The sequence below is a fragment of the Thamnophis elegans genome, chromosome 5 (assembly GCF_009769535.1).
Source record: "Thamnophis elegans isolate rThaEle1 chromosome 5, rThaEle1.pri, whole genome shotgun sequence".
In the NCBI taxonomy this organism is placed as follows: Eukaryota; Metazoa; Chordata; class Lepidosauria; order Squamata; family Colubridae; genus Thamnophis; species Thamnophis elegans.
In genome coordinates, this window is record NC_045545.1 from 42,864,642 (window position 1) to 42,886,881 (window position 22,240).

At 40.7% G+C, this 22,240-nt stretch overlaps 1 protein-coding gene across 3 annotated transcripts in view; it reads right to left on the reverse strand.

Annotated features, from left to right (window-relative positions):
- The window catches only part of ST3GAL3 (ST3 beta-galactoside alpha-2,3-sialyltransferase 3), a 249,939-nt gene that overhangs the window by 60,482 nt on the left and 167,217 nt on the right, over positions 1–22,240 (reverse strand). For 2 of the 3 annotated variants that reach the window (XM_032218673.1, XM_032218672.1), the window contains 2 exons: positions 18,101–18,196; positions 9,641–9,827 (listed from right to left, as the gene is read on the reverse strand). In XM_032218673.1, the coding sequence (XP_032074564.1) occupies positions 9,641–9,827; positions 18,101–18,196 (283 nt within the window). Of the gene's footprint in view, positions 1–9,640; positions 9,828–12,997; positions 13,081–18,100; positions 18,197–22,240 lie in introns of those variants that run through there. The other variant, XM_032218674.1, reaches the window with a different exon arrangement.

A 22,240-nucleotide genomic window follows, 5' to 3' on the forward strand; every position in this document is an offset into this window, starting at 1 on the left:
AAGCGGTTTCCGTGCTGTACCCAGGCCTGAAACCAGACTGAAAGGAGTCTAGATAATCCGTTTCATTCAAGGTCCGTCGGAGTTGAAGCGCCACCACCTTCTCAACAACCTTCCCTAAAAATGGAAGGTTGGAGACCGGATGATAGTTTTTCAAAACAGCTGGGTCCAGGGAAGGCTTCTTGAGGAGGGGTCTCACCACTGCTTCCTTTAATGGTTGCGGGAAAAACCCCTCTTGCAAAGATGCATTGATAATCGTCTGGACCCAGCCTCGTGTCACCTCTCTGCTGGTCGAAACCAGCCAGGAGGGGCACGGGTCCAATAAACAGGTGGAGGCACTCATCACTCCCATGGCCTTGTCCACTTCCTCAGGGGTGACAAATTCAAACTCATCCCCCAAAATCTGATTAAGACTAGCCCTCGGCATCTCGGCTGGCATTGCCCAAATGGAGTCCAGGTCTGTCCGAATCTGAGTGATTTTATCTGACAGAAACTGAACAAACTCCTCAGCTCTTCCCTGCAAGGGTTCCCCCACTTCCTCACCTTTCAGGAGAGAGTGGGTCATCCTAAACAGGGCGGCTGGGCGAGATTCCACGGGCGCAATAAGAGCGGCAAAATGCGCACATTTTGCCGCCCGTATCGCCACTAGATAAGTCCTAATAAAGGCTCTTAATAGTGATCAATCAGACTCAGAGTTACTAGCCCTCCAACGTCGCTCTAGGTGTCTCTTTTGGCGCTTCATCTCCCGGAGTTCCTCGGTAAACCAAGGTGCCCTCCTGGATCCGCTGCCACGGAGAGGCCTCAAAGGCACAATCCGATCCAATGCTCCAGCCGCCTCACTATTCCGGCAGCGACCAAAGACTTGGCCGGATTGCAGACAAGGGAGTCAGGTATCTCTCCCTCAGGGTCCATCAGGCGCCTGGGGCGGAACCACTTAATTGGCTCCGCCTCCCTGCAATGGGGGGGGGTAGTGTCCTGAAGTCAAGCCTCAGCAAGGAGTGATCTGACCATGACAAGGGCAAGGTCTCTATTCCCCTTAAATCAAGATCATGTTTCCACTGCCCCGGGAGAAATACAAGGTCAAGCGTGTCCCCCCCCCCTATGAGTCAGACCCTGAACTACCTGGGTCAGGTCCATGGTTGTCATGGAAGCCATGAACTCCTGTGCCCCATCTGAGCGTTCACCGAGAGACGGCAGATTAAAGTCCACCAATACCATAAGTTTGGGGAACTCCACCGCCAACCTGGCTACTGCCTCTAGTAGCACAGGCAGGGCTGTCGTGACGCAGCTGGGAGGCAGGTATGTCAACAGCAAGCCCAATTGAACCCTTAGGTCCAACTTCAAGAGGAGAGACTCACACCCCACAATCTCTGGGGCAGGGATCCTGCGAGGAACTAACGGCATTCGGACGATAACTGCTACTCCCCCACCCCTTTTCTGGTGTCGTGGTTGGTGGAGCACCTGAAACCCATCTGGGCACATTTCTGAGAGGGGGACACCCCCCTCTTGGCCCAGCCAGGTTTCGGTTATACATGCCAGGTTTGCCTCCTCGTCCAATATTAAATCTCGGATGAGGGGAGCTTTGTTCACAACCAACCTGGCATTTAGCAACAACAACCTAAGACCAGGGCCCTGTACTCCTCTGACACCAGATCCTTGAGTTGAGCCTGAGGGACTGGAATAAGCAATCGCTGTAATGTAGCGAGTCCTTCTTCCCCGGTAATGGCTAGCCCTACAGCTCCCGCCATATCTGCCTCTCCCAGTCATGACCGGGATGCTCTGACTTCCCCCTATCCCTGTAGACTCCTCCCCCTCTCCCACGGCCCCCTTCTTCCCAGCAGGTCATATATTCCATTCACACCAGGCCGGGAGGTGAGTCTGGGCCCCCATCCACTTCTGCTTCTGCACTCAGCGGAGGGGACTCCAGGTCGCATCCCTGGTCCTACCATACTTACCGATCAAACACTCTCTTCAGACACACCCCACACTAATTACTAAAATACAATACAATAAATTAAAAGTGGGCACATTTTCTCTCACATTCATACACTCATACACCCAACATACCACCTAAAATGCCGTTCCTAAATTGGCAGGCAATTAAAATAATTAGAAACGGTACAAATAATATGTTCCCAAGGAATACAGACAAGGAAGAATGACAAAAAATAAAATAAAAATAAAATAAAGAGATTCTCAGTATACTGGCAAAATGTTGAGAGTATGTGTTCTGCATAATTTTCAAGTGCATGTAATAAGTGGCTCCCAAACTTTCAATTTCATCTATCTTAAAGTCCCTCAAACAAATGTAAGGTCTGAGAATTAGCATGCAGAATTTATTTTTGGGCCAGAAAGAAAATAGAAGTTTTAAAGGTTAGGAACTTACAGGTAATCTTGAGGTTACAATGTCAGTTGTGACTAGGATTAGCTTTTCTAAGTGATGCTGCCTAAAGCGTGACATCACATGACACATCACTTAGTAACAACAATTATGGTAGCTGTCCTAACCCCAGGAGCATGTGCATCATTAAGCAGGAAGCGACAGGAGTCCCAAGCAAGAAACATAGGGGTGTTGTGGGGAATGGGATTTGCTGCAGAAAGTGAAATGCAAGCTAGCAATAGCAATAGCAATAGCAGTTAGATTTATATACCGCTTCATAGGGCTTTCAGCCCTCTCTAAGCGGTTTACAGAGTCAGCATATCGCCCCCACAGTCTGGGTCCTCATTTCACCCACCTCGGAAGGATGGAAGGCTGAGTCAACCTTGAGCCGGTGAGATTAGAACCGCTGAACTGCAGATAACAGTCAGCTGAAGTGGCCTGCAATACTGCACCCTAACCACTGCGCCACCTCGGCTCTTCAAGCTGACTAGCAAAGACTTCATGCTGGTTGAGGGAGGCCTGGATGGGGTGCTATGAAGTAAGAGAATCCTATGATCTTGTAGGCTCCTTGGGAGAAAAAGTGATAAGAGCACTTACTGGAGTGACTTGCAATCTTCCCTGCCAGCTTCCCCATTGACTTTGCTAGCAGGGAAGGACTCAAATGATGCTCACACAACATCAGCTTGCCGTGATATTGTAATCACAAACTGGGCACAGCTGGAACTTTGAGAGTTAGTCATAAATCAATTTTTTCAGCACTATTAACTAGTAACTTTGAATGGTTGCTGAACAAATGGATATAATCTGGAGACTACCTGTAACTGAAAGTACTCCATTAACCAAGTATATTATACAGAATTTCTGTTTGTGAAATCTTATCTACTTTGCTATTTTACAGTACATATATTTCTTGTATGTTTGCCATGACCTAGATTTTTATCTGAAAGGGAACTTTGCATATACCTTCTCCAAAACCAAGATTCACTCCCATGTGTGCTAGCACCCAGTAGATTTTATACATCTTTTCCTACAATATCAAGCAAATCCCTCAAAAATTATTCTAACCACAATACTGGTTTCAGAAAAAGGGAAAATAAAAAAACAACAAGTTACAAGCAAAAAAATTATAATTTCAATAAGCATGAGTTGGAGTATTTGTAGGGTATTGTGTCAACATATATCATCCACAACTACTGATAATTCCTATGACTGATATATGAAATATTTTATATTTACATAAATATGATATAGATTTATGAAATAAAATATGTTTAAAATTGTCAATGATCAGCACGGATATGCAGCGTATTTTTATTGTGGTAAACAATAAATAAAGTGCCATTTCTATATGAAGCTATTGCACAATTTATGCCCTTGACATTTTTAGATAATATTTAGGTATCAATCAAAACAAACCATGAGTTTAGCTTTTAAGCATAGTATTTTTAATGTGCAATAACTAACTCTTTGATTTTCAGAGAAGTCTCCATAATTCCAGCACAGTAACATAAAAAGCTTTGGATTACTTCTGCATTGTCATGGCTGCAATCTTGACTTTTTTTGAGCGCATACTGCAAACAACCTTGTTTGGAGATTAAGTGCAACACAGACTAGAAACTAAAGCTGCATACATAGCTTAAGATAAGAAAACCAGAGATGGGTTGTTTCCAGTTCGGCCCGGTTCTACTCTCTTAATGACTCAGAAGATTGTTTAATGACCAGAACTGGGAGTGCCAGGATTGTGGTTGTTGTATTGTGATGTCTTGTGATGTATTGCTAATGACCCTTGTTGCTTTCAAAGATTGAGATTATGATCCCTATAATCTGATTCAAGCATTTACCTGCATGGGTAATCCCCCAGAAACATATGTGGATTGCCTGCAGTTTCATTATAGAAGATATAATTTTCAATTACATATATAGTGAAAAGTGCTAGGTGTAATTTGAATTTTTCACAACATCCCCATTTGCTATTCCAGTGTTCTCCAAGGGCTTTCTCCCTCCAGGGAAGACCATTCATCTGTTGCCAGCAGAACCAGTCAGCCCTGCCTCTCCAACATCCCAGTTCATCCCTCATCCTTCCTCTTTCCACATGCAATAAAGGCTTATGCTGTTTCACCTCCTCTTAAGAGAGCCCTGATAAATCCTCCTCCTTTTCCTCAGCTGACCTGTGGAACTGCCCACCATTTTGCTGTAGGGAAGGGGAATCAAGGGAGATACAGACCACAAGGAAAATTGCATCCTCCACCACTCTGCCATGTCCCCAAGGGACTCCTCCTTCCAGGGAGGAAGATGGCTCATCTGATTGCCTGTGCCCCCAGCCAGTCCCACTTTGCCAGCAGGCATAGAAGTGATTCCTTCATTCTTCCCTCACTAGTCACCATCATTAAAAGATTGCAAATTTCAGCTTTGGTTCCAGAACAGCCAATGGCTACTCACTTAGTCAAAGCTTTGTTGCCAACTGGAACGATCTCCCCGTGGAGTTCCGGACCCTCACTACCCTCCCGGCCTTCCGCAAAGCCGTTAAGTCCTGGCTGCTCCAGCAGGCCGGGGGGCTTTCGAAATATCCAGCCCCTCGGAAATTGTGACTGTTGTATATTTTAATATGTTGTCTTGTGTATTATCCCCTTCCCTTGTTTCATTGTAAGCCGCCCGGAGTCCTTCGGGAGTGGGCGGCATACAAACTCAATAAAACGTAAAACGTAAACTGAGTAGGTGCAGGAGAAGAGGAGGTGGAAAAGAGGTCAGGGTTATACCCTATCTGCCTACTCTTACATCATATCAACTACATCCAAGTGTAGTTGGATGCTGAAACAACCACAAATTTTCCAAATTTCAATCCTATGTAAGTCATGGGTCCTGAATTTTGGATGCATTCAGTAAGTTACCCATATGAGGTAAATTGACTTCAAAATTGTTGCTCTGTGATGTATTACCTCACCCAATTGACAATTACAAAATATCAAAGATACATGAACATTTTAGTAGTATCCTTAACAACCCAAAAGTTGTTGGTTAATCCTTTCAGAAATAGAGTAATGAATAAGAGTAAATAGAGTAAGACAATGATCATGGGTAGGCAAAAAAAAGCAGTGAGATGGGAACAACTTCTGACTTCCTGATAGGTTCCCCATTGACGTTGCTTGTGGTAAGCTGGCAGGGGGCATCAGAAATCCTGGGGAACTACTTGTCGCTTTGCTGCGGAGAGGAGGAACAAAAGGAGGTGGTGATTGTGAAGAAAACTGCACATTTACTCACCATCCCAGTGTGTGTCCAAGGGCCCCTTCCTTCAGGGAAAAAGAGGACTTACCTGTCGACCGTTGGAGCCTTCCGTTCAGTCCCATTTCACCAGCAGGCATTCAAATTGTTCCCTTCTTTCCATCCCTTATTGCCCACTGCCATTGAGATATAGTTAGTCCTTGATTTACAAATATTTGTTTAGTGACAATTCAAAAAATTGGCACTGGAAAAAGTAACTTATGACCTCTTTTCACACATATAACTGTTGTAGCATCCCCATGGTCATATGATAAAAATGTGGGTGCTTGGCAACTACTTCATATTTATGACAGTTTCCATGTCCTGAGGTCAAGTGATCAACTTTTGCGACCTTCTGACAAGCAAAGTCAATGGGGAAGCCAGATTCACTTAACAGCTGTGTTACTAATTTACAACTGCAAAGATTCACTTAACAACTGTTGCAAGTAAGGTCATAAAATGGGGGAAAACTCACTTAACAAACATCTCACTTAACAACCTAAATTTTGGGATCAATTGTGGTTTAAGTCGAGCACTACCTGTATTTCAAATTTCAGCCTCGATTCTGAAGCAGACAACCCCTGCCTCACCTGTTAGATCTTGCTACCAGCTGAGGGGGTGCAGGGCCCAGAAGGAGGTGGGTAAGAGGGTAGGGATACACCCCTCCTCTTTTCCCTTGCATCACAGGACCTAGGGGTTTTGGGGAAGTGTTGTTGAATGGAGCAATGGAGCTGAAGAGGCCACAACTTTGCCCAATTTCTCTCCTGTAGGAGTCATAATTGCCAGATTTTGGATGGATTATTTAAGTTAACCATTTGAAGTTTGCTGATTCAAAAACTGTTACCTTATAACACACCATTATGCCTAATGGTAGATTACACTAAACAGATACACTGTTTTAGTAGTATATAAAGAGGCAGATTGCAGCAGGACGAAATAAGGCTCTTTTTTTTGATCCTCCAAGAATGTTTCTTGACATATAATGCCTCTAGATGTATCTGGCAAAATTAGCTCACAAAAACAAGAAAAGGGAGGTGAAGTAAAGGGAAATTTATGTTCTAGTCCCTGTGTGTATTAATACCTTCTGGAAATAGTCGGCTTGACAGATCTGCTTTCTGCCTCTCCCTCTGCTTTTCCCTCGTGACTGTGACTCATTCTTAAGCATCTAGAGAGCCCATTTCCTCTTTGGTGCAAGATGGATTAGTTTTAACCTATTTGGACTGTGCATCAGCTTTCAAGGTGAAAGTGCATGTTTTTGTGTAGCTTTTGTCTAATGGTAGTAGGGAATTCAGATGTATGATGACAAACAATAGTTAATGAGGAAGTACCAGAGGTCATAGTAAGCTATTCAACAAGGAAAGATTAGTTACTACTTTACACTGCATTATACTCTAGTCCACCTCTTTACAAAACTTACTGTCATGATACTGAAAGTCTCAATGTCTCTAAAGTGAACTCAGTCAATAATCCCTCTGAAAATTATATAAGCGGAAATAAGAAATATGGAGACAGCAATATTTTCCTCCAATATATTTGTGATTTGTGTTCACACAACCACTTCGTATTTCACATTTCAAATACAAATCATGACTACATAATCCTATACTATATAAAATGGGGAATTTCTCTCATATCCTCTTCCACTAAAGGATATCTAGAACAGCGGTCACCAACTGGTGGTCCATGGACAACTGGTGGTTCCTGAGAAAATTTTGGTGGTCTGCAGAAAAATTATTTGAATTTTTTATATTGCACTAAATCAGGGGTCCTGAAACTATGGCAGCCTGGGCCGGATATGTGCAATGAACATTTGTGTTGCTGCAGAGAGTCTCCCCCTTCGGGGTCTTTTTGTGCAGGGGCAGAGGGGGGCAGAAATTCCAATCTGGGGCCTGCTTTTGCCTCCTGATGTGGGACTTTGGGCAAAGGCTGGAGAGAAGCGCCACTGGTGGTGAAGAATTGGAGTGTCTTGTACCAGTGGGACTGCATCATGGCCTGGAACTGGCTGACTATCTCAGCCTGCTGAGCCTCCAGGAGCCAGTACCTAGCCTTGCACTCCCACAGGTCTTCACTCTGCTTGGAACGCCTATGCTCTTAGTCCTCCATAAGGTGCTTCTGCTGAGCTTCCTTCTTGGTCAGATCCAATTTGAATTGAGCCAGCTGTTTTGCCAACTCTTTCTCATGGTGGTTGCTTAACTCCAACAACTGCTTTTTGTTGGGACCCCAAGGAGCCTGGGTGGGGAGGCGAGGAGTGGCTGTCAGGGGTGGGGTGAATAGAGGCTGGTGAGGCACCCCTCGACATGAGTGATATTGAGTTGGCCATGCCCACCCAGTCACATGACTACCTAGCTATGCCCACCCAGCCAGTCATTAGGCAGGTCATATTAGTGGTCCACGGTATTTAAAATTATGAATTTAGTGGTCCCTGAGGTACAAAATGTTGCTGACTCTTGGTCTAGAAAGAGTATTTTGACTAACATTAGGCCTTTCCTAAGCTATGCAACTTTGGACAATAATTATTCATATCCCCCAAATACATTGGTCACCAAACTGATGCACATTTAGATTGAGATGGCAAGGAAGCACACATATTCTCATTCCCTTGATGAAATACAACTGAACCCTACTTGATCCTCAATGCCTTCCCTGCACCCTGTGACTCACAGATGCCTGTGCAACAAGCAGGCAAGTGTTCACACACCATTAGACTTCCACTAATGAAGACTATACCTTGATGCCACTGGCACTTCCTCTATATATTCCTCAATAGTCTGTTTGGGCAGATTACTGGTGAAATTAGGTTCAAGTAATATATTCAAGTAAGAGAAAAAAACCTGGAAATGACCAATATGCAAATAAACATTTGCCCCGGCTTGACTTCTTGGCCAACATAAAGCAGATGTTGAAGGAGAATCTGCAGATGAAATCTTTTTTTCTGAAGCAAGGAATTATATTTGAATCAACTAACTACATAGCTTGTTTGCATAAACCGAGCTAATCTTGGCAGGATCTATATTTCTGAAAAAAATCAATAATAAGATTGATAAATGAATAAATAGCCATGAGTAATAAATTCAGACTAAAGACTGACAATATATTTGGGGACTGACTAGATCAAGTTGTGTCTTCCATCCTAAGAAATATAGTAAAACAGATGTAAAAAGGACAATAATCCCCAACTAAAAGCACAGTTGTTCCCTTCATTTGCTGTTAAGCTAACACAATATGCTCTACTAACACAGCATAGTAGGTTTCAAATAATTGACAAAGAACAGAATGTAACTTGCAAGAACAAAAATAACCTACAAAGGTTGAGAACATAAATAAAAATAGTTTCAGCATTTTACATTCAAGTACAAATGAAAAACCACTATAAAAATCTATTTACATATGGTTTCTAAAAACTATATTTCTTAGGATGGAAGACACAACTTGATCTAGTCAGTCCCCAAATATATTGTCAGTCTTTAGTCTGAATTTATTACTCATGGTTATTTATTCATTTATCAATCGTATTATTGACTTTTTTCAGCAGGTAGTTTGCAGAAATATGCTCTTTTCAATTATCAATTATTTGTTATATGTTGCCACCCCAGCTTTCTTATTTTTATAAAGTTTTATAAAGTTATAAAGTTGTCTTTAAAACAACTTCAATTGAATTTAATAAACTCTGATGGCCAGGTTCTTTGAGGAAGAACTCAAGACCTATTGTTAAAACAGATGCAATTCCAAAGAAATACAAGAAGCATAAATACCAAGCCGATAACTAAGTTCTATTTCAGAAGCTTCTGCAGAAAACTGAGATTATATCAAAATAACAGCACATGTAAGGTGATATCATAATAAAAATTCTGTCCTTACATGTAAGCAACTTCTGATGCAAGTTGCAGCTTTTGTGGTTACTGTAATCACATATATTTTATCATTTCATTTCTTTGGAACTCAATGTTGTAATTACAAGTGAATAACCCTGAAAAATCTGAGGGAGAAAAAAACACCTTATCTTACCACTTTTTCCTTATAAACAATGTACTTCAGCCACTTGAAATCCTGCCACTTGAATCCTGCCAGTACAAACAGGGAATCCTTCTCATACTGCTCCGATTTCTGGATAGCCCCTTCCGGATATGTTATCCGCATTGTTGTCTTGCCACCAACATCTTTTTCAAAGCCTTTCACTGGAGCAGAATTCAGCCTTCCGGGAGATAAGAGAAAAATTATGAACTGTATTTATATTAGAGTCAGTGGTGGGTTTGTACCGGTTTTACTACCGGTTCGCTCTTGCATGCTTGTGCGCTCTCTCTCTCACACAACACTTTTGCACATGCGCAGAAGCGTCTGGGTGGGTGGGTGGGCAGAGTCTCCCGCAGCCACCACCACTGGTTCGGCCGAACTAGGCCGAAATGGGAGGAACCCACCTTTGACTAGAGTTCTAATTTTTGTGTAGCAAAAATCAATGTCAGGAACTCCACTACAGTAAAAATTGCAAAGGCATCACACTCAAATTATTGAGGATTGTTACTGCCAATAAAGCAGTAAGTAAAGCAAAAAACAGAACTGCCTGATACTGCCATTAGTTTACACTATAAATGGTCTATTCTTTGGAGGCAAGATATGTGATTATATGTTGTATGGAGAAAGAATTACCGGTAATATTGGCAAAATAAGTTTATTTTTTATTTATTTATATTTTACATTTTTGAACTGCCATCCCACTCAAAGAGGGAATCTGGGCAGTGTATAATAAAACCTCAAAAGAATTAAAATGTTAGAATTAAAAATTTAAAGCAGTATAAAATTTTTAAGGAGGAAAGTATAATTAAACCCTGTTAAAATCATGTTATTTCATGAGTTTTCAATTAAACCAGGGAAGAAGCAAAAATTCCTTTAGCAACTCAATACTTCCCATACTTCCCAGCTATTACTACTAATAAAACTTGAGAAAAAAACTTATTTAAAGATATCAGGCACACTATTTTTAATTATGTTATACAAAGGAATTCCTAGAGTCATTCTCATTCCTTCAAACTTTTTTATAACATAGAAGTTGCTGCTAAGTTGCTGTCTGTACTAAGTTTGTAGTGTTACAATTTAATCAAAGTTTTTCACAGAATTGCAAATGTGTTAATTAGAAGTAGTACAGTGTTCAAGTAAATATTGTAACAAATGATGATTTAAAATGAGAGATAAAGTACTTCAGAGTTATTCTTTCAAAAATACATTTCTTATGATCCAGGGGGTTTGCTGGGGGTTTGCAGGGGTTCGGGAGAACCACCAGCTAAGATTCTATGCAGTTCGGAGAACCCCCCCAATCCCACCTCTGGCTGGCCCCGCCCACTTTGCCCCTCTCCACCCAGGAATCCTCATGCGGCCCATTTTGGATGCAGGTATGTGCAGGGTGCACACAGAGGCTCAGGGAAGGCAAAAAACAGGCCTACCGGAAGTTCGGGAAGGCCAGAAATGGATCCATTTCCAGCCTCCAGAGGGCCTCCAGAACATGGGGAGACCATTTTTGCTCTCCCGGAGGCTCAGGGAAAGCCTCCGGAGCCTGGAGAGGGCAGAAATGCCCACCACCACCCCTGCCATGGTGCAAGAGGCTGACTACGGCCATGCCCACGCAGCAACCGGGCAGAGAACCCCTTGCTAAAATTTTTGAAGCCCACACCTGTTCTTATCATTATTCCGTAATGAGATCAAAATCATGGTTATATCAACTGAAACATTCCTCAGAGAATTCAAAAATCTATGTAATTCATGAAGACTTAAGTCTCCTATAATAAGAGACAATTTATGTGATTTTACTTTAGGCATGAAAGCTGGCTTTCATTAGACTAGTGTCTCTCTCTCTCAACCCAACTCATCTCACAGGATTATTGTTGTGGGGGAAATAGGAGGAGGAAGGGATATTAAGTATGTTCACCTCCTTGAGTTATTGAAAATAATAAAGGTGGGATATCAATAAATAAATAAATACAGTTGAATTAATCTATTTGCGCAGTTCTATAATTGTCATGTCAAATATTATATTCTCAGCACAGTGATTTAAAATATCTTTTGTGTGAATTTTGAAATTATGAAAACAAAGTTCCTGGAGTTTCTAAGCCACTACTGACACCATCTTACAGGAGAGCAATAGACTGCCAAATGGTAGTATACTATACTGGCTGACTGTTGGCTCTGTTTTAAGAACAAATATTTAAATATAACACTTAAACAAACAACTCTTATTGACTTTAAAAAGGAACTCAGTTCTCTTTATGCATTTGATGTAGAATATTTATTAAATTATACAAGAATAAAATGGCAGGAATGACTGTATTATTTGACAGATTATAAATTTCTTACAATGAAACAACTGCAATCAAGTGGTATTATTTCTACTGACAGAGACAACAAAGATTCAACTTGTAATAATCCATATTCCATAAATAGGGAAAAGGGCAGTTAATAAATAGGAGAAACACACAAACAAATAAATAAAATGCTTCCCATTTTATTCTAGATTCCAGACTCAAATGTAATCATGGATTGGTTTTTTCCTAAAATAATGAATTATCGGTCTGTCTAATCACTCAACTGCATCTTTCTCTTTCTAAGAAATAAAGGCATATTATTAAATCCATGAAACAAGAAGCATTCTTGGTCCAGATGGCTATTCCATAGACTGGTACAAGAAACATATTGATTTGTATGAGTGAGTGGATATTGTTCCAGTGCTACTGGAAATTTATAATTAAGCTTCTCTAAATTATCTCCTTCTTAGAAGCCTATGTTATTGGGTCCTTTCTTCAAGTTAGCATCCAATTTCTTTGTTAACCTTATTTATTGCATTAGTTGTTCATAAACTATAAACTTGTTAACCTTGAATTAATTATTGCATTAGTTGTTCATAAACTAAAAAATATTACCACAAATTATTCAACCCATACAATGTAGATTTCTAAAAAGTTATCAAGGATCTGGTAATATTAGATTGTTAAATAAAATAATTAAAAGTTTAATTAAATAGTAAGAAATTCTACAACCAGTAGCAGAGATACACTGATGTACTACATTGGAAAGTTCTGAAAGAGGTTTGTCTATATACAGATTTGTGAAAGTTTTTATTAACTACATTAATGTGAGGTATTCTACACCTCCTACTAGGTTACTACAAATTGACATTTTTCTTAATCTATTTTGTGGTGCTTGTTGGGAATATCTCCTCTTTAACTTGACACTAGAATTACTGGCCTGTCTCATTGTATAAACTGATGGCATTTTAAATTTAGCTATGGCTGGAACTGAACATAAACTGCTGTTAACCTATGATATATATATATTATGTTTTATTGTTAATTATGCATTTTATATACAAAAACTTACTGAGGCTGTCCAACAGTTCAAGAAATTGAAGAGGTTATTGGATTAATTGCTGTACATTCATCTGTTCCACACAGGTTCTAATGCTGCAATGAAAATGTGTACTGTAGCTGAGTTTCACCTGTCTGAATAATTTTAAGTATTTGAGAACAGTTATTCCAAATATTATTACCTTCCCTTGTGGTTTTAAATTTGACAATTTGTTTTTTAAAAAAACCCATAAATTACCGTATATACTCGAGTATAAGCCGACCCGAATATAAGCCGAGGCACCTAATTTTACCCCAAAAAGCTGGAAAGTTATTGACTCGAGTATAAGCCTAGGGTGGGAAATGCAGCAGCTACCGGTAAATTTCAAAAATAAAAATAGATACCAATAATGTTTTTGAATAAATAAATATTATTTATTTATAAATAAATAACTAGCTCTGTAAGTGGAAAAGAGGGTCAATAAAAACAATATGGTATTAACAATAACTTTAAATGTACAAAAACCTTAGCTCATTCAGCAACCAAGCTAAAACATAAGAGAAGATTTTTTAGAAAATCCCCACTCCTGTGCACACACTTCCTCTTTCTTTCTTTCTTTCTTCCCTCCTCTGGATTCAATGGGGTTTAGGAAATCTCCCACCCTCATACACTCCTTCTTTCTTTCTCTCTTCCCTCCTCTGGATTCAATGGGATTTTTAGAAAATCCCCACTCCTGTGCACACACTTCTTCTTTCTTTCTTTCTTCCCTCCTCTGGATTCAATGGGGTTTTTAGAAAATCCACACTCCTGTGCACACACTCCCTCTTTCTTTCTCTCTTCCCTCCTCTGGATTCAATGGGATTTTTAGAAAATCCACACTCCTGTGCACACACTCCCACTTTCTCTCTCTCTCCCCTCCTCTGGATTCAATGGGATTTTTAGAAAATCCCCACTCCTGTGCACACACTTCTTCTTTCTTTCTTTCTTCCCTCCTCTGGATTCAATGGGGTTTTAGAAAATCCACACTCCTGTGCACACACTCCCTCTTTCTCTCTCTCCCCCCTCCTCTGGATTCAATGGGATTTTTAGAAAATCCACACTCCTGTGCACACACTCCCTCTTTCTTTCTCTCTTCTTTATAGCTAAATTTGATACCATTAAAAATTAAATAGGATTAAAATCTGTGGTTTATAATTTACCAGTTGTGTCCACCCCACTCCTTTCACCAGCGTTAGCCCGCTGCACCAAGGGGGGCACGTAAGAGGAAAATACAAGAGTGCACGCGGCAACCTCGACGTCTAAGTGGGCAAGTTCACAGCATGCGCGCCCGCATGTCTGAGACAGGGCATAAAAAGGGGAAAAAAGGCTGATTGGACCCAGCTCTGTTTGGGGCGCAGGCGTGGCGCGGCAGCAGTTTTTCAGGCTGCTCCCAGATGGGAAGGGAGGGGGATTGTAAACCCCTTCTACACCCTGGCTCCTCCTCTTCCAGAGTTCAGGCTCTCTTTCTTTCTTTCTTTTTTTCTTTCTTTGAAAGAGAAGCCCAAATTAGCCAAAGGGGGGAAAGCGAGCGAGCAAGGGACCCCAGGAAACTAGACTCGCTTGGCTGGACTACGTACGCTCCTTGGCTTAGTTGCTTTCCGCGCGCCTGTTAATATATTCACGGAAACAAACCGCGGCAGTTTTCCCCAAGGGCAATGCCGAAGAGCAGAGCCCGGAGAGAAACCAAGGAAGTCACGGAGGGCATTTGCCACTTTCTCTAGAAGGTGATACGAGCTTCCCTTTCGAATGGGAAGGGACGGGGGGTTGGCTGGGCTCTTCCCAGCAGGAAAGGGGGTTGTTTGAAACATTGGGACCGGGGGAGGGGTTGGTTTTGTTTTGTTTTGAAAGGAAATCTCAACCTGTTACAATCGTCCTTCCCAAATGAGCCGAGGAGGACAGCGGCGAAAAGTTTTCTCCAACATTTAGGGGAAAATCGCGAGCAGCATTGCCCTCACAACTGAGGGGAATAACGCCTTTCCACTGGGGATCGTGGCCACCTTTCAGAAACTGAGCGCAGTTTTGTGCCCGGTATTCTTGGAAGAGGTCCCGTTGGAGCCAGAGGGGTTTTTATACGAAGAAAGGAACTGCAAACAGTAAACGTGACGGCCCCAAGGAAAGGAGAGGCTGAGCCACGGGAACGAAAAGAAAAAGGGAGGGGGAAAAAACCCACCCTCTTCCCCTTCCAGGTTTTCTTAAAAAGCAGGCAGCGCTCCTTGGCCGCAGGGCTTCACAGGGACCTTTCCACCTCCCACTGCTTCGCTCGCTCGCTCGCTTTCCCCCCTTTGGCTAATTTGGGCTTCTCTTTCAAAGAAAGAAAGAAAGAGAGCCCGAACTCTGGAAGAGGAGGAGCCAGGGTGTGGAAGGGGTTTACAATCCCCCTCCCTTCCCATCTGGGAGCAGCCTGAAAAAACTGCTGGGAGGTATGCGGTTCCTAGGTCAGCGGCGCGTGGGATCAAACTAGGAATAAACTGGAGGTGGGGGGGAGCAGTTCGAGAGACTATGGAGAATATGGACTTCAGAGGCGGACCAGAAAGAGGTCCCGACAAAGATCCGAGGCTGAATTCGGCAGTGTTTATGGATCAGGGTCAGCCCCACCAGCTGGCGACAGGAGAGCAGAGAGGAGCGGACGGAGCAGAAGCAGCCCCAGGGCTCCGCTGCCGCTCCCCGCATTTTCTGGACGGGGATCCCTTGGAGGGGGGATTCCTTCCTGCGAGACCCCATCCAGAAAATGCAGCGGAGCCCCGGGGCTGCTTCTGCTGCGTCCGCTGGACTGTGGGGCTTAGAAGGGGGCGGGAAGAGCGGCGGGGCTGGCGGTGGCCGGCGGTGGCAGGCTGGTTCGCCTCCTCCTCCTCCAACAGGCAACAGCACTGCCGGATCCAGTTGTAGACTCGAGTATAAGCCGAGGCGGCTTTTTTCAGCCCAAAAAGTGGGCTGAAAAACTCGGCTTATACTCGAGTATATATGGTACACGTAAACCAATTATTAAAAATTATATGGAAAATTATTACTGCCTCAGTATGAATATATTTACTTAAAGGCATTTCTATAAATATCTCTACATTACTCTAAACAGGTTGGTTAAATATTAATTAAAATATTTTTTATGACAAAGGACATATTTATTGATGTAAATAATTCAATTAAAATGTCTATTGAACTTGCCACTTGCAAGGAACTCCTGTTCCTTGACCCAGCTCCTGCCCACCTAGCAGTTTGAAAGCATGCAAATGCAAATAGATAAATAGATACCACTTTGGTAGGAAGGTAACAGCATTCCATGCACCTTTGGTGCATAGCCATGCTGGCCATGCTGGTCATATGACTATGGAAATGTTTTCAGAAAACACTGGCTCCCTCAGCCAAGAAACAAAGATGAGCACCATACCCTAGAATTGGACACAACTAGACAGGGAAACCTATATACCCTTTTTCCCCTTAATATTCATATAATTGTTAATCTATTATTAAACAGCTGTTGTAAAGGTGTGAATGTGCTTTTGAAGAATATATTTTAAAAACTGGAATTTATCACCATATGAATTACAGAGTTATCGTGCATAAGAGGTAGTAAAAGGCCATAATTACTGAATCCTGACAAGGCACTCCAGAGCTTAACAATTTTGGATGACTGATACATGTTCACTTTTTGTTTATGTACTGGTGTTCTATTGTCATAAGGGAAAAAACAATACAAGTTTGGAAGCCCAAGATTTAATTTATTTAAAAGTTACATTGAGTATTTCTATAAATGGAACTCTGGAATATAACCTCTGCAAATAATAAGATTCACTTGTATCATTACTGCCTGTATTAAAACAAACAAACTGCAGGTCATGTATAAAAACATTAAATGCAAGATCACATCAAATGCAAAGTGTTGTGACATAAGCGCCAGAAGATAGCTATTTCTGTCTTCCTTGCCAAGAATACCATTTTGAAATAATTTTGGAAAAGAGTTTCTTTCATTTGAGTGCATTGGAAAAGCCTTGAAGCCTTTCCTTTTATTACCTTCTAAACTGTTCCTAATCCTCAGCAGTTGTGGTGCAGTAAACAAATTTGGTGTAGGAGGGCTGGGCCTTTTAACCCTTTAATTATTCCTTCTGCCTTGCAGCAACTGCTCCTTAAAATTAACAACTGCATGTATAATACAATATCTTCAAGAGCATGTTGGCTATCAATTATGCCTAATTGATAAAATTGATACATCCTGGTTGGGAATTTGGGAAGCTTCAAATTGATCACATCTGGCAGGGCACCAGAGTAGGAAGATTTACTAATATGAGAATCATGTCATTAGGATTGTTTCAATGAAGATAAAACAATGGATTCTAATCAAAGGATCATTTCAAATGCTGAAAAAATAACCAAGTATTCAAACAATGAATAATGGATGGGTGCTATTTTTGTTTATTTCACTCTTTCTGCTATTTATAGCAATATGAATGAAAGCTACACTTTGGTCATCTAGGTGTTGATTTTATATGTATAAAATCTAGATTTTTTATATATAAACATCTAGATGACCAATGTGCAGCTGTCGTTCATATTACTATAAATAGCAAAAAGAGTGATATCCATCTATCTATCTATCTATCTATGCCAATTACCTCCCTGCGACCAATTAGATCACATAGATTAGGCCTCCTCCGAGTTCCATCTGCCAGTCAGTGCCGACTGGCAACTACACGGAGGAGAGCCTTTTCAGTAGTAGCTCCGACCCTTTGGAACGATCTCCCCATGGAGATTCGTACCCTCACCACTGTCCAGGCCTTCCGCACAGCCCTCAAGACCTGGCTAGCCCGTCAGGCCTGGGGACAAAGATAATTGCCCCCTCCCGAATGATGAATGAATGTTGCTTATTATTTTACTCTATGTATTGTGTGTGTCTATTGTTTGTATACCCCCTCCCCTCATTTTATGTAAGCCGCCCTGAGTCCCCTCAGGGAAAAGGGCGGCCTATAAGTATTAATAAATACTCAAATCTATCTATCTATCTATCTATCTATCTATCTATCTATCTATCTATCTATCTATCTATCTATCTATCTGAAAATGGCTCATATAATATTTTCTCTTCTTTCTGCTGAAACAACTCACCTGATAACAATGTCATAGTCATCAATTTTCAAGCCCAGAGATTTGTTTGCTAGAATGCCACCATTTCCCACAATAATACATCGTCTGCAGCTAAGACTGGAAAGGAAACAAAAGAGTAGCTGGTTAAACATCAAAATGTATAGGAACAGATATATTTCTGGTCCAGATCTGAGCCAGTCTAAAAGAATCAGAAAGTAGTTAATTCACAATTAAGAGAATGACCTTTGATAGTAATACAATGAAGGAACTAGTATTGGAAGATGTTAGGCATAAGGTTATGCCTATCATGTAGAAATTGGTTGGCCCTATTTTTCTGTTTTAGTGTAACTCAGAACTTGCAGATGAACAGTTTATGACTTTTTCCACAATTAGCCCTTGGCCAATGGCCAGGTCTTGATTTATAACTGAGCCTTTCCATCTCCTTGTGGCAATACAAGTAGTCCTTGACTTACAACTGTTCATTTAGTGACCGTTCAATGTTACAATGGGGCTGAAAAAATGATCAAACTTCGGACACTTGGAAACTGATTTGTATTTATGACAGTTGCAGTATCCCAGGGTCAAATGATTACCTTTTGCGACCTTGGTGGCAAGCAAAGTCAATAAGGAAGCCAGATTTGCTTAACAACCGTGTTACTAACTTAACAACTGCAGTGATTCACTTAACAACTCTGGCAAGCAGGATCGTAAAATGGGGCAAACCCACTTAACAAATGTCTCTCTTAGCAACATAAATTTTGGGCTCAATTGTGACTGTAAATTGAGGACTACCTGTAATAGGATCAGTTTGGTTTCTGTGTACTCCATGGATGTCTTTTTGCAACATTTTGCAAAATTTACAGGACTGTCGAAGTTACTTTCAAATGATTGTAGCTTGTCAAGGATACCAATAAAGGAGAATATTTGTAGGTCAGGGTTGAAATGAGGAGTCCTTAGTGTTTTCTGAGCTTGATTGATTTCTTATGGACATTTTATCACTCAAATTACCGGAAGGGAACACCATCAGTGCTAATGATTATATTACCTACAGTAGTTTGGATAATGAAACGTCTCCAGTGAGCACCAAGGATCCCTCATTTCAAAGATACATATATCAAAGATCAAATGTAAAAGATGCTGTAAATCACTGTAAATAATAATCTACATTTGATTTTTAGCAATGGATTGCTGTACATTTGAATTTTTCTTTTTTTACAGGTTTGGACAAATGTTCTGATTTCCCCTCCCTCAATTTGTATATCAATAATAGACTCTCTCAACACAGAGACACCTATTTTATCAAAACATAAATAAAGTAAGAAAGGAGGAACTGAAATACTGTAGGAGGATCTAAATTAGACAGTTCATATACCATATATATATTTTTAGCACAGTGGTGGGTTCCGGATCCCATTGCAACCATACGGGTTGCAACGAGGCCTGGCATCCTCCACATGAACACGTGCAGTGTATGCACACACACGGGCAGTGCGTGCATGTGTCTTGCCTTCCAGCGATGCTCCAGCTGCTTGGCGGAGCATCGTGCAGGTGCTGTATGCACCATGCACATGTGTGGAAGTGCCGAAGGCTTTAAAGGACAGGTAAGGAGTGCGGGTGGGTGGGCCTTCTGGAGCACCGTACCGGAATGGTACCCGGTGCTCCGGGCAGGCTCCAGTACGCCCGTACCAGGGTGTACCGTCTGCAACCCACCACTGCTTTAGCACAAGAAGATTATTCCACATCAAAATTTGGCAGCAAAATGTTTGAAATATAGTGATGATTTTTTGTTCTGTAATGCCAATTCTGTCACAATCCCTGACAAAAGGTCGTACATTTCCCAAAATTGAGATTGCAGACTGTTTCTTGGGTTTGAAAAGAGCTGGAAATTAAGTGGCTTTCTTTCTTGAAGATCTTCTACTCCCGTTCTCATTCTTAAAATCTGCTACTCTGCCTACAAAATAACTTGCCTTCTGTAACTTTACTGAAGATCAGATGGCTGGATTGCAGTCCCTGATCTCTCAAATATTGACTGTACCTGCCATAAATACAAAGATGTGTGGAAAAACTTTGTAATTAGCCTTAAAAGAGCATGACCATAAAGCAAAAAGTACAAAATAAAAGTAGACTGCCAGTTATCAAGATATAGTTACATAAAACCATTAGAAATATTTGGGAACAACTAACATAGTGCCTGGATTTTCCTCTTGTACTTTACTAAATCTCAATATGTATTGTAATTTCTTTTTATTGATTACATCATTAATTTATTTAAGTGTATGCTGCCTCATGAATGATCCTAGCCAACTTAAACTCATGAAAATAATAAGTCATAGAATTAAAATCAGCTTTAAAAAAACCATAACTACCCTCTCTTTTATTGAAATGGAACCCTCTTCTGAAAAGCACCACATTAATAGATTTCTTGAATACAACAGAGAGAAAGGCAGTGTGTGACCATGAGGGCACAATCTGTTTCTAGTCTCCTAGCCCCTTGATATGATTTATGTCATCCCTATTCTCAGTCAAACATTTTGGTCAATTTTAGGATGAGAAAGTGGCTTTACTTCAATCCCATAACTGGAAAAAGTTGAAAACAGCATTTCACTAAAATTATCTGACCATAGAACAGGGCTTAGCAACCTACAGTCCATGGGCTGAATGTGACCCATTACTCAAAGTTATCCAACACACAATCCCAATAAAAAATATGAACCATGAAGGAGGAGGAGAGAGCAACTACCTGTTCAGTTGCTCACGTGAGCACTCTCCACCTCCTTGGGTATGAAGTCATTTTGGTGATGATTTCACTAGTCACCCTTAGTTCAGATGGAGCCACAGCTCCTCTACCTGGTACCAGTGAGAGTGAATTGTGAAGCGGAGAAGGAAGAGGAAATGGCAAAGATGGCATGGCCTCTGATCCTAACCAAGAGAATATTGCCAATTCCTGTCCTATACCCTCTCAATGTAATGAATTCATGGGAAGAATATTCATATATCTATTAGATGTGAATCAGATTTGTTTTGCATGTGTGAAATAACCTAAATCCCATCACTAAGTGGTGATGGGATTTAGCATATCCAAAGAATCGGGGAAGGGGTTTTGTCCAATCAATAAAATGATTGTTTATTGAGCTTGTGAGAAAGCTAGTTTCATAAATTTCACTATCGTTGTTGATAAGTCACTTATTGCTATTAGTACAAACTTCATTTCTCACCTGTATACACACTTCCTGAATCTCTTCTATTCCTTTCTCTCTCAATCTCATTGCAAATATGCCCCAGCTGCAGTAAATTAATCCCAGTGTTTTGTTATGCAGTGGATTGTTCACATTTTTTCACAAATCAGAATGTTGATTTTTCAGTGTCTTTTGTAATGCAAGATAAGTCATGGACTTTTGCTTTAGAAAATGAGGAACATCTGATGAAGAAGGGAAAATCTGACAGAGCAATGATTAATGGAAAATACAGAAAAGTGTAAAAACTTGTTAATTTCAGAGAACATTAGAAGGTAGTGTTCTGTTTAACCATATGGAAGTAGGACTTATTACAACAATGATATTGCAACATGTTTGATATTAAATATAAAACAGCATTCTTCAACTTGTCAGATGTATCACATTGTAACTTCCATAACATCTAACAGCAGGACTATAATGGAGTTGAGATCCCAATGTAACTGAAGGCTGCAAAAAAATCTGGGCATATAGCATTCGGAAAAATATGTAATGCACATAATCTAAATACATATCACCCACTCAGCCCTAGGGGTCTGTAGTAAGAAATCCAATAATTAGCCCTTGTTGAGATCCACAAATTATAAAAACCAGATTGTTAGTTTGTTAGAGGTTTGGTTAATGAGAACGGGATAAACTTTCTATCAAATAAAATATTGTAAAATATTACAAATTCATAGTTGGGGAATTGTGGCAAGTTAATATATTTAAAAGAATACATTGAAAGAAAGTGCTTTAAAGAACATAGGCTTTTATTAATTTTCTCATTGTTTCTACCACACATCTCCTCCCACTTATGACTGTAACTTTGTTGCTTGTATCGTTATGATTTATATTGATTGTTTCCTAGTATGATTTGATTGCTCATTTGTACCCTATGACTATTATTAAGTGTTGTACCTTATGGTTTGTGACGAATGTATCTTTT